General features: G+C 42.0%; 1 protein-coding gene across 1 annotated transcript in view; it reads left to right on the top strand.

Moving 5' to 3' along the window:
* Positions 1–8156, top strand: part of ZC2HC1A (zinc finger C2HC-type containing 1A) — a 33260-nt gene extending 25104 nt beyond the window's left edge. Inside the window, exons 8-9 of the mRNA XM_072151660.1 lie at positions 180–281; positions 6804–8156. Of these exons, the coding sequence (XP_072007761.1) occupies positions 180–281; positions 6804–6990 (289 nt within the window). The 3' untranslated portion in view covers positions 6991–8156. The remainder of the gene's footprint in view (positions 1–179; positions 282–6803) is intronic.
* Positions 8157–18451: the final 10295 nt, after the last annotated feature.

Here is an 18451-nt window from a genome sequence, read left to right as displayed (position 1 = left end):
CCTGATGGATTCTGATGGTAGATTCCCTTTAATTAATTATTCTAATGGTAAGTCAGCTACACGAGTGTCCATGAGAAATTATGTTGGTGCTTCTATAAATGCCCATTACACAACTTCTATGGTTAATGTGATGTATTGTGCCGCAATGTAATATTAAACTTTGAAGTGTTTTGTTTCAGAGGGACGTACAAGTCTAGAACACCCCCCAGCATGGCCAGGAACCCATCCTCAGTACCTTCCGCTAACAAAAGGAAAACCTACAATGCAGAGAACTACTCCAGGTACCGTCCTGCGCTCCCTTCTTCTTCTGTCACCATTGTACAGGGGATTTCAGATTTTATAAAAGCAATTCTCAATCTTCTGAAAAGTTCAGAAACTTTGTGTTCTATTTGTATTTCCTGATTATTTTTGTGTTCCTTCCTTCCAGAGAGATAAGAGAAGATTTAGTGAGGTAAATGACAGGATTTTGGTTTCCTCTATGGCAAAAAAAAAAAAAAAAAAGATTTGCAAATGTTCGCTACCTTCAAAAAGGCTTTTTTTCAATTCTCAACAACAATTTACCATATTTCGTGTATTGCCCTCAACAACATGGTCTGAAAAGGCTGAGGGAAGACGCATTGGGGGTCATTTACTAAGGGCCTGATTCGCGTTTTCCCGACGTGTTACCCGAATATTTCCAATTTGCGCCGACTTTCCCTGAATTGCCCGGGATTCTGGCGCACGCCGTCGGATTGTGGCGCATCGGAGCTGGCATACACGCGACGGAAATCGGGGGGCGTGGCCAAACGAAAACCCGAGGGATTCTGAAAAACCGCCGCATTTAAGACAAAAAATGTGTTGCGAAAATTAGTGAACCGAACCAGAACTTCTGGCTGTAGTCCGGGTTCGGTTCGCTCCCCTTTCCCGCCGGTAACGCCTGCGATCGGTGCGGGCAGTTAAATGCTGTGGGCAATGCCAAAGGCGCAGCACCATTTTTCTGCATGCTGCGGTTGGCTTTGCCAATCGGTGCTGGGTGTTAGTAGTAGGTGAATGGACCAACTTAAAGGGTTAACATCCATGATACAAACGGCAAATGAAGGCGTGAATAGTTAGCAGACAATAGAGAGGATTCTATGGCGTAGACGGGAGCACCTGAGGCTCATTTGCATAAATTCAAAATCCATTTTTAATAAAAAACTAAGCAAGTAGAAGGAAAAAGAGGAACGGATGCCATTTCAGGAGGCGCATGTAAGTGTTCTTGTGTTCGGAGCATCGCATCCATGTGGTAGATTTTCTTTAAGGCGCACAATTTATCTAGTGAGGAACAACAGTGTCAAAAACGTAAACTAAAATGAAATCTGCTCGAGGCATGTAACACATTTTTTTCTGCCATATCAGCCAAGATTCTTATAATACATAACGGGGCTTATTTACTAAGGGTTTCGTGGCCACATTTCCGTCGGGTTCCCCGATTTTTCGGGGATCGCGCCGTGGATTGTGTCGCACGCAATCGTTTTGTGTCACAATCGCATCGGCTTTCACACGACACAAATTTGGGGGCGGGCCGTCGCACGATCCAACGGATTCGGACTACGCACAGGATATAACAATTCAATTTTTGTCGAAAGACATGCACTCACACTGGGAGGAAGAAGGTGAACTCCGGCGGACCTGAGCGGGGAAGCGACACATGCAGGAAATCGGGCGCACGATCTTCATGAATCGCGGCAGATGTACATTCCGGCAAACAACGCACAGTGGGGATCACGCAGGGACTGGGTAAGTAAATGTGCACCATAATATTTAAGAAATAGCGCAGCATTACAGACTTCAGCTTTACAAGCTCATGTCTTACTATAGGTTTTGTTGGGGTCCACAACTTATCTTTTATCCTGTGGACAAATAAATAGTCTTTGTCATTGTCCCCTTTAAGTTAGACCTGATTGTCCTTATGTCTAGGTTGTGACCCATAACTATAATGCATTTAGTGCTCTTGGAGTCAAGGTTATCCCATATCCAAATACTAAATCTATTTACAGAGAGCATCTCCTCGGTGGGAGGATTGTGTTTGCCTTCCTTTGTACAGCAGGAGATGCGCTCCATCTAACGCTCTGCTTGAAGCGAATCTCAGATCAAGGCTTTATTTCCAATTAAAATGCATGCTCTGCAAATAAAAATGCAAATCTCGTTCCCAAATTACTTTCAGTGCATTAGCCCTCAGCTATTTGTCTTAGATAAGATGGCTTCTGTATCATTATGTTCTCACTACAAGGCCACTATACAGTATATATACAGGCAGTCACCGGGTTACATACAAGATAGGGTCTGTAGGTTTGTTCTTAAGTTGAATTTGTATGTAAGTCTGAACTGTATATTTTATCATTGTAATCCCAGACAGAACTTTTTTGGTCTCTGTGACAATTGGATTTAAAAAATGTTGGGTTGTCATAAGAATCAATATTAACACTAAAGCTTCATTACAGACGCCTGTGATAACTGTTACAGCTGATTATTGTAGCCTAGGACTAAAGTACAATAAATTACCAATATCCAGAGTTCTGTTTGTAACCAGGGGTCGTATGTAAGTCGAGTGTTCTTAAGTAGGGGACCGCCTGTAACCCCCTTCCCCCCGGAAGATAAAATGTAACCTAGTTTTTCATTCCCATTACTTAAAGTGAATGTCCATCCTTGAAAAACATTTGTTTTTTTTTACATTGGTGTAAACACAACTTTGCTGCCCGACGCCCCTACCTGACTGTATATCATACTCATATCATTCATACAAGCTTCACTTACTTTGCACAGTACAACCTTTCCCTTACTTAACATAAGATTCCATCTTCACCTTTAGATTTTCCCTTTGCCATCAATCCCACAATGTCCCAGTATGAATCAGTGACCATTTAGAGACACAACCATCTCTACTAGCTGCTCTCCCTGTAATTATCCTATCCATCTTCATTCTTCATACAATAAGTATACGGTAAGGGAGGCTGAGCAGTGAACTACCTGCCTAATTATGATATGTCTTTTTAATTAATTCATTGTGTTTCCTGCAACTAACCAGTGCAACACAGAAATAATCATTGGTGTAATACATGACCAACCTACTGTACACGTGTAGTAAAACCAAAGAAAATAATCTATATGTGTAACGCCTGGGCCGACTTTGGTATGACAGCTGGAGGATAAATGAAAAATGTATTTATTAGTACAGGCAGTCCCCTACTTAAGAACACCCGACTTACATACGACCCCTAGTTACAAGTACTTTAGCATTAGGCTACAATAAACAGCTGTAACAGTTATCACTGGTGTCTGCAATGAAGATTTATTATTATTTATTATTATTAATCCTGGTTCTTATGAGAATCCAACATTTTAAAAATCCAAATGTCACAGAGACCAAAAAAATTCTGTCTGTGGTTACAATTATAATACATACAGTTCAGACTTACATACAAATTCAACTTAAGAACAAACCTACAGACCCTATCTTGTACGTAACCCGGGGACTGCCTGTATCTATAACAGCGTGATAACAATGGTGGGAGTGAGCTGATGTAGTTACAAGTAGAATGTAGCACCAATGCTGGCGCTGTGATTGTAGTCATCCAGAGTTTGCCAAAAAACAACATCAATAACGACAAATATTCTTACTGTGCACCGTGGATAGTTGGGCCCTAGTTCAGTGTACAAGGTGCAGCTTCCTATGTGTAGAGTGCAGGAGACCCGTCCGGCGGCTCGACTCCAATACACTTTGTATGGGGACCTGCCGGAGGTCGATTCTCAAGCGAAAGATCACTGATTTGAATCAAGAAGAAGCCATGAAGAAGATTTCCCCCCCAAAAAAGAGAAACCACATCATCCAGTTCATTCATTGCAGTTTTGATTTTTAAAAAATTGCCAAACTGCATCATGTATGCGCTGTGACAGTAGGAGGAATACAAAATAATGTCCACACATCCAAGAGGTGGACGTTCATACCAAAAAAGCAAGTCAACAAGTCGGCTCATCATAAAATCTATCAGTTTTGGCGCAACAAACACATTGGCGGAGGTGACTTGTATGCTGGGTAATAGCGAGATCACAGACATTGCAAGCACCCTGTGATGTGCAATAACAAGTCTAGAATGGTTGCACAAAAAAAGGCGACTTCCCGACTTCAGTGTCGTCAGAAGAAGCGGCGGCTCCAGTTTGAAAAAAAGTTGCAAGAGTGGACAGTACAAGATTGCTGATTGTTAAAATGAGCCAAAAGTGGACAGACTGGGTTCCATTGGGGGAAAATGGGTCTGGAAGGATCAAGGGAAAAGGGCTAAAAAATTGAAGGTTCTGTCAAGTTTGTCGGAAGAAGCCTAATAATATGTGTTTCACAGGGAAGTCTCAATGCTGAGCTGTATGTGAGTATCCTACAAGATGCGTTATACTGTATACATGAGTACTAGGGGTATGAAAAGGACGACATAGTATTCCAGCAGGACAATGACCCAAATCATACATCAAGAGTGGAGAAATGGCTCGATGACCATGACGTAGAGTTTCTGAATTGGCCTCCATTGCCCCCAGATACTTGTGGACAGAGTGGAAGACAAAACTTTATTTGTACCCAAGTGAGGCGACCAGTAGCCACCAACAATGGGAACGTGTAGAAGGGAAAATAATAAAAATGTAAATTTAGATTTTCAGGAGCAAAACATAACATTGCAGATGGAAGGTCGCTCGCTTTTACACTGCTTAAGAGTTCAAAGGCCTTTTGCATAAAGGTGAATCTGCAAGAGATGACATCAGTTTTATGGAAGTTTTGTAGTTTATAGAGAAATTTCTCTGTCTATTTAAAGAACATTGTCACATTTTTTTTTCTATGTTGTAGATATTTCTGGTTTACACACGCACAAACTTTCCTTCAGTATTGTCAGTATAGACGGGGTGCGTGTGGTGTATGGTAGTTGCAATGGAGGAGATGTATTAGGCCTTCCCCAGCAGTTTTCTGATAAAAGGCATGAAAATCTCCATCTCCAACAATTTATTGTCCCGCACAACTTGTGAATGCCCCAACCCTCCACATCCACTATAGTCTTCCCTGGAAAACCAGCGGAGACTACAGCTGTCAGACCTGGCGGAGATTGCACCTAGATTGTCTATAAGGCCAGAGGGAATTTTAAGACTGGGCTTAAATAGCCAATCCTAATAAATTCCCCCCCCCCCAATATTTTAGGGTGATTTCATGTTAAAAAAAAAAAATTACTTGAATCATTAAAAAAAAAAAAAATTTATATTGTGGTGATTTTACCTGATTTATGATTTTTAGTTTTTAATAGCCACTGGAGAAAGCACGATATCCTTACATTTATATTACATTACATCCTATTTCTGCAGATTTTTATCTTTACAGTGTAGATTAGCAAAGAACTAGCAGAGGTGGACAGTATTGTAAGGAAACCTACCGTGAGGAATCTACTAACAGAAGTAGATGTGATGGTAGATTCCTTGTGCCTGTCTCTGCCCTAATCCGTAATTTAATAATCCTGGAACATAATCTAACTTGCTAAAAACTTTATTTTAGTAATATGTAAATTAGTAGTAGAGGCTACTGGGGCGTGTACTAGCCTGGCCGGGCACTGGGAGCTGAGGCTACTCCCCACCCCAGTAGCCTCTGCAGCTAATTTACATATTACTAGAATAAAGTTTTTAGCAAGTTATGTTAGGTTCCAGGATTATTAAATTACAGAATAGGGTAAAGGCAGGAGAAATCTACCATCAGACCTACTTCTGTTAGTAGATTCCTCATGGTAGGTTTCCTTTAACAGTACGATATATTGTTCATAGATGAGGCTCTGTATGTATCTACTCTGTCACTCACTGGTGTCTATGAGGCAATGTATTGTTTTATCATTGTAATAATATGTTGATACTTTTCAGGAAAAGTATTCTGTATATGTTATCACACAAATCAGAAACTTCTAATGTACCTTGTGTCTAATGTTCTTTGTTCAATATTTTCCTATTGCGTTAGACGCTGTTACAATCAAGGAAAAGGAGGTGTGACTTAATCTGAAAGATATGTGGGGTGTGGCCTAAATTGCAAATCCATGTTTCAAAAATTATGCTAATAAACTAGAAATGTATTATGCAGCTTTAAAGCCTTTAAAGGGAACCTGTCACCAGGAGACCCATTTTTAGCACCCCCCCAGTCCCCACAGAGCATAGAACATACACACAAAGTGTTTTTGTATTAAAAATTGGTTTTACAGAAAAAAGATATGTTATATTGTACCTTTCATTAGCATCTGCTGTGTGACTAGGTAGTTGCCCACTGGGAGGAGCTGGAAAGGAGCAGTTTCCCCCCCACCCTTGGGAAACATGTGACCTTTTCAAATATATGAATAACTCCCCTCACTCTGTATTGGCTGTAGAGGAGCAGGGGGCGTCGCTAAGCCCAGTGATGGGTGTTTTCATATATTTGAAAAGGTCACATGTTCCCCAAGGGTGGGGGGGGGACTGCTCCTTTCCAGCTCCTCCCTTTTGGCAACTGCCTAGTCACACAGCAGATGCTAATGAAAGGTACAATATAACATATCTTTTTTTTTGTCAAACCAATTTTTAATACAAAAACACTTTGGCAGCGTATGTACTATGCTCTGTGGGGACTGGGGGAGTGCTAAAAATGGGTCTCCTGGTGACAGGTTCCCTTTAAGAATCTGGCACAATATATGATTGTCTTGTATAACCTTGCGCCATCTACTTTTTGGAAAAGTTTTAGTTTAGTGTCTTGCACCAAACTCATAAACCACTTTATTCATTTCAATTTCTTTTTAAACTTTTAGGCCGGATAACAAAATGGGTTATGATGCCGGAGATCACGCACAGGCCATGAACGGAGGACGCATGAAAATTGGAGATAATAACGGAGCGGGGCAAGTGACAAAGTTTTGCCATGAGTGCGGCACCAAGTACCCGCTTCAGACGGCCAAGTTCTGCTGTGAATGTGGAGTACGAAGAATGGTTGTATGAGCGGATTCTGATTTATCCTAAAGGAAGCCAAACCTTATACCACCTAGAAGTGGGCTTATGTTGACTGCTTACATCTATGGTATGTCAATTACTGGGCATACATAAAATCCATGAGAAAGCTCTGTTTAAAAATGTCCTTTCATCTGCAACAACAACAAAAAATCATACTAGAATATAAAAATTGAATCTAAATTTATAAAAAAAAATGAATCTGCACCTGCATTTTATTTTATCAACTTTAAAGGAAATCTACCACCAGGATGAAGGATTGTAAACCAAGCACACTAACATACTGGTGTGTGCCTCCTCTGGCAGAAGATGCTTTTTTTGTAGCTTTGTATGCCTATGTTTTAAGAAAAAGAGCTTTTAAAAATTATGCAGATGAGCCTTCAGGGCTCCAAGCTCCATTGACATCTACAGAGTCTGGAGCCCCTGAGACTCATTTGCATAATTTGTGAAACCTTTTTATTGTAAAAACAAAGTCCTAAGAAGCTAAAAGTAAAGTAGAACTTGCCAGAGGGGGCACACACCAGTATGTCAGTGTGCTTGGTTTACAATCCTTCATCTTGGTAGATTTCCTTTAAATTCAGTAATGGCTGTGTATAATCTAGTATGGCGTGGCCGCAGAATAGCGCACTAAGACCCTGGTTGGAACTTTGACATCGATGAGGTTGCCGGCTATTACACCGGAGGGGACCACCTGATGATCCCCCAATAGGTTGCAGGGTCTTTGCCCGTTTCTACCCATTATTTCTTATAGCCGTATTGAAAAGATGCAATTGGTTAAGCGATATGGGAACGGTAATCGGTAATAACGACCATCGACTAGGAGTTCCAGCAGCTTCAGAGAAGAGCCACACGCTATGTATTGCACTTGTACGTTTCGGCACTGGAAGCTTTAAATTGCTGTAATTATTGCATGTTCACTAAAACGAGGATTGTATAAAAATGCTGAGTATGCAGGACTGTGATTTTATAGGACTTGTTATGTACACTAAGAGGGATTGGCGTTTTTTTGAGTATACCGTCCATTATATGTTTATTCACCCTGTAGAATTTTACCATTGATCCGATTGTCTTAGTTTATTTATTTTCATTTCTTGATGGTGGAGTAAGTTTATCCATGTACAGCTGTTTTCTCTCGATTTTACTAGTTTTAGACATTATTCTCCGTTTTTGAATGTTGTTTGCGATTGTGGAATGAGATAACCTGAGGAGATAGATAATATTTTCTAACAAAGGTGTCTAGAAATATCTCTGCTGGTAACGTCTCTGCTCTTTCCAGTGTATCCTACTTTGTTATGTGGAAATTATTCTGCTTACATCAGATTTTGTTATCTTTTCAGCTTCTGTATTTATCAGGAAACCAATGCCTTATCTTTAGGATTGGTTAGTAATTGGAGATGAATGGGGCCGTCTTCCTGAACTTACACCAAACAGCTGATATCAGAACAGTTGATGGATCAGAACCAGGGGCTCTGTACACTGTGCAGTGGCCCAGATGTATTACTGCAGTCCTGCTCCTTCATATGAATGATAAGCTGCAATAGCGCAGAGCGGCCACTGCAGAATGTATAGCAACATCTGCTTCTGGCTCCGTAAACTATGCTAATATCAGCTGATTGGTGAGGGGCCCCATAATCTGTAATTAATAACTTATCCTTGGGCCGTATTCACACATTGTAACTCCTGAACTCTGTTGTGTTCAGACCGCGACGTTTTCGTGAACCAGTAACACGTTTTTAGCCGGTTGACAAGGCAAAACACGTATTGCTACTTCCGGAACGCAAGCATGTACGTATAAACGCATCTGGGTTCGGTTTTTACTCTTCCCCCATGCACTTGAATTTTTCATTTTAAAACACAATTCAAGTCCAAAGTTTGCGCATGGGCTAAGGCTAAGCCCCTAGCGTTGTTTTCCTGTATATCTGGGGCAGATGGGTGAGGGTAAAACGAAGTCCACATCTGTTTTAAGCCTTATATTTAGCTGTTTCCGTTATTTCGCGTACTCATTTTTATGGAGATCCCAAGATGGCAAAGGATCAGTTTTTTAATGGATTCGTTCAATTTTTTTTAACAGATTAGTTATGAAAAAAACAGACTCCTTTATAACTGTTTGAATCACTTAGGTTTCTGTTGTTTTAATTTTTTGTGAACCATTATTTGTAAACTGTTATTTTTAAAAAAAATGTATTACTATTTAGCTGAGCGCGCTCAGTATGGGAAATGGATAGATTAACTGGCTAGATACGAGCTGATAAAATAAAAAATATATGTATATATTGTTAAATTTAGGACAGAACATAATGGGGCAGATTTACTTACCCGGTCCATTCGCGATCCAGCGGCGCGATCTGTGTGGAGGATTTGGGTTCTGCCGGGATTCACTAAGGTAGTTCCTCCGACGTCCACCAGGTGTCGCTGCTGCGCTGAAGTTCATCGGAATGCACTGATCTTCACCAAGCTGGGCCGAGTGCAGGTAAGCGCGTGTCAAGCGAATCCATCGGGTTTTCGTACTGCCAGGCCCCCCGATTTCCGTCACGTGCACGCCGGCGCCAATGCGCCACAAACCGATTTCCCGAATTCAGGGAAAATTGGCGCAAAACTGAAAAATTTGGGTAACCCGCTGTAAAAACGCGATTCGGGCCCTTAGTAAATGACCCCCAATCTGTCAGACAAAACAGTGCTGCAGTTCAGGATCAACTAATCCTACGGAAGGCCTAACAGTTGGTGTGAAAATGGATACTAACGGACACCATTAGAAGTCCATTGAAATCCATGGACAGCAAAACGGATCCTTTAGTCATCGGTTATTAACGTTACAAAGCGGAAATTACTATCAAAGGCTGAATGCAGGTGTGAACATAGCCTTGTCCTGCTATGCTGTGGTCACCCCACCAACAACACTTATGGCCTACGCAGGAGGGACAACAAATAGACCGGATGCTGCATTGCACAAACGGGGAGCCAGGGTAAGTATATTTTCACCCATATGACCCCTCCCCTATGCTATGTCCCACCAAATAAGCTGGAAACACCCTTTAATTTATTTTTTTAAGTGTTCCTGGACAAGCCCTTTCAGTAAGAATAGAGTATGGAGAGCAATGATGCTCCTTAACCTGAAATTAGCAGATGAATAAATGTTGGACATTTTCCAGTGTGTAATATTGGATATACATGTTAACAGAATTCTACCTTTATATAACATGACTCTCAGGTGGAATATCAAGGACTCTAAGCATATAATATATTAAAACGTATTGTTAGGTTTACGCAAAAACTTATATTACACTCATTACTATGGGATAAACGTAGAAATTGCACTTTAAGTCATTTTAATGCATTTGCAGTATAAGAAGATCATTACATGTCGGTGTTTGTGTTCCAATACTACATTGAATAACAGCGTTTATGTGTGCAAGAACGGATCACTTTAATGTGCGTCCGCGGGTGCACGTGCTGGCGAGCTGATAGGGAATAATAATAATAATATTAAAAGCCTTTTAAAAAAAACTGAGTATAAGAAGCTTAAAGAAGAGCAGATCCTGCCAGAGTGGGCACACACCAGTATGTCAGTGTGCTTGGTGTACTATCCTTGATCTGGTGATAGATGTCCTTTAAAAATAAGTCATTGTTTGTTGGCCATATCGCCCAATCTCCACACAGCTTTCACTTTCCTACCACAGAATACAAAATAAAAGCTGTGCTGTGATTGGTTGCTTGAAAAAAGACAGCAACCCATGTAATTACCAAAAGCTGTTTTGTTTGATGCTCGCAGCCCAGGGTCCTAGTGTGCAGGATCCATAGTCCAAGACAAAAAAAGAGAGAAGGCCACAGCATCCAATATGATGAAAAAAGGTTAAACCTTTATTCACACCGGCATAGAAAAAACTGCAACGTTTCGATTCGCCATGAATCTTTGTCATTCGAAACGTTGCAGTTTTTTCTATACCTGTGTGAATAAAGGTTTAACCTTTTTTCATCATATTGGATGCTGCGGCCTTCTCTCTTTTTTGTGATTGGCTGCTAGGTAATGTTTCGTGCATCTCACAGATTTTCTTTTAATCCCGCATCATGTCATCATGTTGTAGGTCATGCTTGATGTCTAGGGAGCTGCCTTACAAGGAGCTAAAAGAGGCGTGGTTTTCCTTATCCCATCCTGGAAAACTTTGCATATTTTTCCAGAATCCCCCTAGTAGAGCATCTATGGCTATAAGATTCCACAAAAAGCTGAAATTGACAATTTCCAGGCCTTGCACCAGAAATTGTGACTTTTTCATGCATTGTACACCCAAAACTGGGACACAAGGCAGGATACATCGGCTCCATTGTGCCTGACTAGATAAAAAATGTATCCACCTACCTGTCTATCTGCAGGTTCTCTGAAGCCACTGCTATAGCTCTGACAGTACTTTTCTGCAATCGTGCACTAGTCTCAGGTGAGTTATGAAGTGAGTTAAGGGAAACAACCACCAAAATCCATCATGATAAACCAGGGACACTTACTCATAGATCCAGGCACCATGACTCTGGTGATCTTCTTATATTTGTTATCCATGGCCTCCTTCCTTCTAAAATTAAGTTTTAAAATCATGCTAAGGAGCCAGAAGTGCGCCATGTTGTAGCTTCACAGGCTGTTACACTGTGCAGGAGCACATCTCACTCTTCCTCCTCCTTCTGCCTGATGTTACGGCAGCAGGGAGTTTTAGCACACAGTGGAAGGAAAGAAGTGCTCCTCCGTGGTGTAACAACCTGTGACGCTACAGCTCAGAGGGGCTCTGATAATGCTCAGGAACACTTATGGCTCATTAGCATCATTTAAGAGTTGATATTAGAAAGAAGGAGGCCATGGATAACAAATATAAGAAGATTACCAGTGTCACAGTGCCTGGATCGATGAGTAAGTGTCCCTGGTTTATCATTCTTTCATTTCCTTGAATGAGGTGCCATACATGTGGAAGACACTATTAAGGCCAATGGTTTCTCCGGTTGTGACCTGACCATAGACGACGAACAATTGAAGAAGAATGAGATGAAAAGTAAAGTTGTTTGTAGTTGGACCACACACTTATGTTTTCCTCTGGTACCATGTTGTCTTGCATTAATATTCACTGTTATTGACATTAAACTTATTTTTTTCGGAATCTTTGTTTTAAGCATTAATTTAAGTTTTATTAAATGTCTATATTGTAGAGTCTTGTGTGTGTTCCAGGTTATTGATGCATTGTGCATTGTGCGCTGGGGTAAGCGGCCAAGTTTGTCACATCACAAGTGGCACATGTTCTACTGGACTTGGATTGTTCGGTAAAGATGAGGGATTTTTGAAGACTTGGGTTTTAGTTTTTCATAGAATCGTGTCAGTCCGTTTTTCCTATATGCTGCTCAGTAAATCCGTTTGGTACTTTCTGTTGCTGGGTAATGCACTGACCATTTCACTCTGTACAGGAACTTTTTGCCTAATTGTTGTGATACTCAAATAAAACTTGTCCAAACCGCCCGCCTGTTTCCTGTGGTAGATTTCAACATAAATAAACCTAAATACTTGTCGGCTTATCTTCTTGTTGGAAGCAAATTTTGGAGATTATTAGATCCTGACTATTATATCTTGCGCAGTGCAACTATTTCACCAGAATACTGGCGTAGAAGCAGTGATAGATCTCCCCCATGGATCAATTTGTTAATGGATCTTTACAACATTTTTGTTTTCTATTGTATCAGATGATCGTATATGTAGAACTATAACTCTAGTGGACTTACTCTGATCTGCATAATATAGATCGGTATTCCTTAGAGACACTCATATAATGTACAGGGAAATCTATCCAGGTCCTTGAGAAGACCCCCTCTGTAAAAGAAGTTTTTTGTTTCAGTGTCCAATTTTTCCCCCATTCTTCTATAAAAGCAATAGAATATCCATTTTAAAAGACATTTTTTGTGCAAAACTGGACAGCCTCTATCTAACTATGTATATATTGTGGGAGATTTGGCCCAGTAGAGACCGTGGTAGCGGTGATTTGTGATGCAGTCCAAGACAGTGACACCAAGGTACAGTCCAAAACAGGTCTCGCCTGCTTTTATTGCAGCAGCAGTTACAAAATAAAACCGCCTTTACATTCAGGCATCAAACAAACAATATCCTACCCGTCAGGGCGCTAACTAAACAGAGTTCCTATAACTCAGCACTAAAACACAAAAGATTTCGCTGTTCCAGGCACAGAGGTCAGGGCTGTGTGCTCTCCAGCCTCCTTTCAGAGAGACAACGCTCTCAGCTCTGCTCAGCAGCTTTATGCAGCCTGATTAGGCTGCTCCCACCACCTGTGTCCAAGGTGCTGGACAACAAAAACTCAACACTCAGGCCTTGCATAGTATGAGAACCTAGGTGAAACATACCGCCCATCCACAGTTAACCCCTTCAGTGTCTCACAATATATATACATACATATAAACATATATATATATTAAAATGTCAAGATCTTTGTTGTTCTGAGAGTCTCAGATTTTTTTAAATGATGGTTTTTATAAATTTAATGTTTTGTATTAGAAAAATCTAAATTAGCATTAGCTCTCCTGGAATGAATGTTGAAGTGTTAGCAATTTCAGCAGTAGCACCTTTTGCAACTGGGGACACCATGACTGTTACCACAGGTTGCATAACTATTGGCTACTAGGGGCTGCTTGACTATTGCGTACTGGGAGGTTCGGTGACTGGATTTAGGACTAGGATCTGCATACTGCACCAACATTTAGTGTAGAAAATGCACATACAAAGTTTTAAAATAAAATTTTGAAAAAATTCTAAAATTGATTTTAATTGAATTTTTGCGAAATTTGCCCATCTATTAGTAACCACTTATAGTATGCGGGTGTCTAGGCTTTAAGATCATGAGATATAACCTAACCCTTATAGCCATGAAATACTGTACGTCTCATCTGAAACTTTAAATAGGTCTATAGTGGAAAAATAAAATGGCAAAAAAATTGAGAGCATAACTAGGAACACAGTTTTCCTACTTTTTTATATTATGTATCGTTGTTATGCAACAAACTGTTCATAAAAAAATGATTGAAAATGAATCTGCTTTATCCTGACAGCCCAGTGTCATCTGTCCTGGGTGGGGACAATTTTGTTTGCTTTAGTCATCCCTTTCCACGTCATGATATTCCCGTGGGATCGGCCCTGACATAACGTCTAGCAGATGCTCTCCGCTCTATCCCTTCTCCAGAAATTACAGATACATGTTAGAGCCAAAATAATAAATGATTTCCTTTTTACAATGGAGTTTATCTGCAATCCCCTGTTGCCATGTTTTTCCATAAAAGGGGAATATATCATAGGAACAGGACCTGGGTAATGGCTGCTCCTCATACCAGCAGCTTACCTGCCATCTGCAGCGTATGAGCGCAGCTTACCTGCCTGTAATACATGCACATCACTTGCTGAGGAGGCATTATGAGGTCTCTCTCCTCTTCCAACTCAGCACTTTCTCACCTAATTACTTGCTTAGGAAACTGATTATGCAGCCGAACAGCCAATCCGGCAAATTGATGCCCCTAACGACTAGTTACGGGGTCATTTAGCTCCCTGACAATACCACAATTCTAGAATTGTATGCCAGCTTAGTCGGACACCGAATGCACCAGGAGGCAGGAGCCAAAGGGGCGGGGTTTTATTGTACGCTGGTGTATGATAAATGTCCCCATTGTTGCAATGAAAATGCATTATGCTTTGATATTTCTACCACCCGATAGCAGTTTGACCATTTCAAGATAAATTTAGCTTCTTATTCCCTGGTCTTTACAAAAAATGGTTCATTTGCACAATTGTAAAAGCCTTTTTTTGTAAAAAAAAAAAACTGTGAATACGAAGCTAAAAGAAGAGCAGATCCTGTCAGAGGGGGCAGACACCAGTATGTCAGTGTGCTTGGTTTACAGTCCTTCACCTTGGTGGTAGATGTCTTTTAAGCCTTTAGACCAGTGATGGCAAACCTTTTAGACACCGAGTGCCCAAACTACAACCAAAACCCACATATTTTTTGCAAAGTGCCAATGCATCAATTTAAGCAGTAACTTATTACTCCCTGAACTTTCAGAGGTTTAAAGTTTATAGGCACCAGAGGACACCAATGCAGTAGAAAGAAGAAGACATTTGGATTATCATTGTAGCTGCTTTCTAGGGTCCTGGGCTCTCTGGGACTACAAGAGGCCTTGAGTCCTGTCTGGCGAACTCTGTGGTGGGTTGACGGCTCGGGTGCCCACATAGAGGGCTCTGAGTGCCACCTCTGGCACCCGTACCATAGGTTCGCCATCACTGCTTTAGACACTGTGATCAATACTGACCACAGTGTCTAAGATATTTTTTGTGCCATTCCCCCATGTATAGATCAGAGGATTCCCATGTGTTGCTACAGCTGAAGGCCTTGTGAGGGAGGACTTAATATACTGTCTGTCAGCATACAGCTGACACTGCAATGCCATAGTAATAAAATCCCTTACAAATTGAATAAAAAAATGCTATGTTTTTGTCACCTCATTTCCAATAAAATATTATAGAAAGTGATCACAAAGTTGCACATAACCTGAAAATAGTGGATGAGATAAAAAAGCTTTAAGAAGGTGACAACGAAAACTCAATTTTGCGTTGTAAGGAAAAGCTGAACTGAGAGTCATTAGACAAATAAAGGGGTGAGTCCAGCAACAAAGAGAGTATTTTCTATTAATAAAAAATGAAAAGAAAAGGTCTGACGCATTTTGAGCACAAGTTCTTAATCATAGCCCCAACCAAGATCTTGTGTTAGGTTTCAAACGCGTCAGACCCTTCCTTTATGATACTATATAATGTTTTTGATAAGATTAAATAATAAATGTAAAAATTTCAGGTTTTTTTAATCCTCTCCATAAATAGGAAATAAATAGGATTAAGTACACCCAAACAACAAAGTTCAGGTTCAGGTCCTAACGAGAGATGAGCGAGCACTAAAATGCTCGGGTACTCGTTATTCGAGACCAACTTTTCCCGATGCTCGAGTGCTCGTCTCGAATAATGTAAACAGATGCGCAAGAAGCGCTGAAATAATATCGGTAAATGATAAAAGTTTGCCAGTATATTTTGTGGATTACACAGCAGGGTGGCGACAAAGTTAACAAGTTTGATGTGGAAGCCATGAAAACAACCCAAAATTGTGCCTGACACAGTTCGTTTGATAAGGAGACCATGTATGGAGGCAGCTATATGGACGACTTTTGGAGGCAGCTATGGCGATGACGTGTGGAGGTAGAAATGGAGACAACGTGTGGAGCCAGCTAAAAAGACGACATGTGGAGGCTGCTATGGAGACAATTTAATTTGGATAGTGCCTGTATGTGGCAGTCCAAAAAAGTTTTCAAACCAGAGGAGCAGGTAGGTGGTCCTCCAGAAAAATTAAATAAATTGAGTGCCTGTATGTGGCAGTCCAAAAAAGTTTTCAAACCAGAGGAGCAGGTAGGTGGTCCTCCAGAAAAATTAAATAGATTGAGTGCCTGTATGTGGCACTCCCAAAAATTGCTTAAAACAGAGGACCGGGTAGGTAGCCCTCCAGAAAAATTAAATACATAGAGTACTAGAGCTAGAGCCAGTTGGCCCTGGCAAAAAATAGCCAGTTTCCTATGCTTTAGTGTACAAAGAGGAGGAGAAGGAGGACAATGAGGAGGAGGAGTGCATACATTATTCAGGTTGAGCTTCTTTCACCTGGTGGAGAATGAAAATCCGGAGAAATCCAGGCTTTATTCATCTTGATAAGCGTCAGCCTGTCAGCGCTGTCAGTCGACAGGCGTGTACGCTTATCGGTGATGATGCCACCAGCTGCACTGAAAACCCGCTCGGACAACACGCTAGCGGCAGGGCAGGCAAGAACCTCCAAGGCGTACAGCGCCAGTTCGTGCCACATGTCCAGCTTTGAAACCCAGTAGTTGTAGGGAGCTGTGTGATCATTTAGGACGATGGTATGGTCAGCTACGTACTCCCTCACCATCTTTCTGTAAAGATCAGCCCTACTCTGCCGAGACTGGGGACAGGTGACAGTGTCTTGCTGGGGTGACATAAAACTGGCAAAGGCCTTGTAAAGCGTACCCCTGCCAGTGCTGGAAAAGCTGCCTGCTCGCCTACTCTCCCTCGCTACTTGTCCTGCAGAAGTACGCCCTCTGCCGCTAGCGCTGTCAGAAGGGAAATATTGTTTCAGCTTGTGCACCAGGGCCTGCTGGTATTCATGCATTCTCACACTCCTTTCCTCTCCAGGGATGAGAGTGGAAAGATTTTGCTTGTACCGTGGGTCCAGGAGAGTGAATACCCAGTATTCGGTGCTGGAATAAATCCTTTGAACGCGAGGGTAACGGGATAGGCAGCCTAGCATGAAATCTGCCATATGCGCCAGAGTACCAACGCGTAAGAATTCACTCCCCTCACTGGCCTGACTGCCCATTTCCTCCTCCTCCAACTCCTCTTCTTCTGCCCATACACACTGAACAGTGAAGGACTGAACAATGGTCCCCTCTTCTGTCTCGCCAACATTCTCCTCCTCTTCCTCCTCATCCTCCTCCACCTCCTCCGATATGCGCTGAGAAACAGACCTAAGGGTGCTTTGGCTATCAACAAGGGAATCTTCTCCCCCCGTCTCTTGTGACGAGCGCAAAGCTTCCGACTTCATGCTGACCAGAGAGTTTTTCAACAGGCCAAGCAGCGGGATGGTGAGGCTGATGATGGCGGCATCGCCACTGACCATCTGTGTTGACTCCTCAAAGTTACTCAGAACCTGACAGATATCAGACATCCACGTCCACTCCTCATTGTAGACTTGAGGAAGCTGACTGACCTGACTACCAGTTCTGGTGGAAGTTGACATCTGGCAGTCTACAATCGCTCTGCGCTGCTGGTAAACTCTAGATAACATGGTTAATGTTGAATTCCACCTCGTGGGCACGTCGCACAACAGTCGGTGAGCGGGCATTTGGAGGCGGCGCTGCGCTGCCCTGAGAGTGGCAGCATCTGTGCTGGACTTCCTGAAATGCGCACAGATGCGGCGCACCTTGAGGAAAACGCTCAAGGTGTCTTGAGGAAACGCTGAACTATGAGATTTAACACATGGGCCAGGCATGGCACATGTGTCAGTCTGCCGAGTTGCAGAGCCGCCACCAGGTTACGGCCGTTGTCACACACAACCATGCCTGGCTTCAGGTTCAGCGGTGCCAGCCACAGATCAGTCTGCGCCGTGATGCCCTGTAATAGCTCTTGGGCGGTGTGCCTTTTATCGCCTAGGCTCAGCAGTTTGAGCACCGCCTGCTGTCGCTTAGCGATGGCACTGCTGCTGTGCCTAGAGCTACCGACTGATGGCGCCATGCCCACGGATGGTAATTCGGAGGAGGAGGCATAGTAGGCCTTTGAGACCTGGACCGAGGTAGGCCCCGCAATCCTCGGCGTCGGCAGTATATG

This window comes from Engystomops pustulosus, chromosome 5 (assembly GCF_040894005.1).
Source record: "Engystomops pustulosus chromosome 5, aEngPut4.maternal, whole genome shotgun sequence".
Lineage (NCBI taxonomy): Eukaryota > Metazoa > Chordata > Amphibia > Anura > Leptodactylidae > Engystomops > Engystomops pustulosus.
The sequence above is the reverse complement of the archived record's forward strand: the minus strand, read 5'-3'. Positions and strand labels throughout refer to the sequence as shown.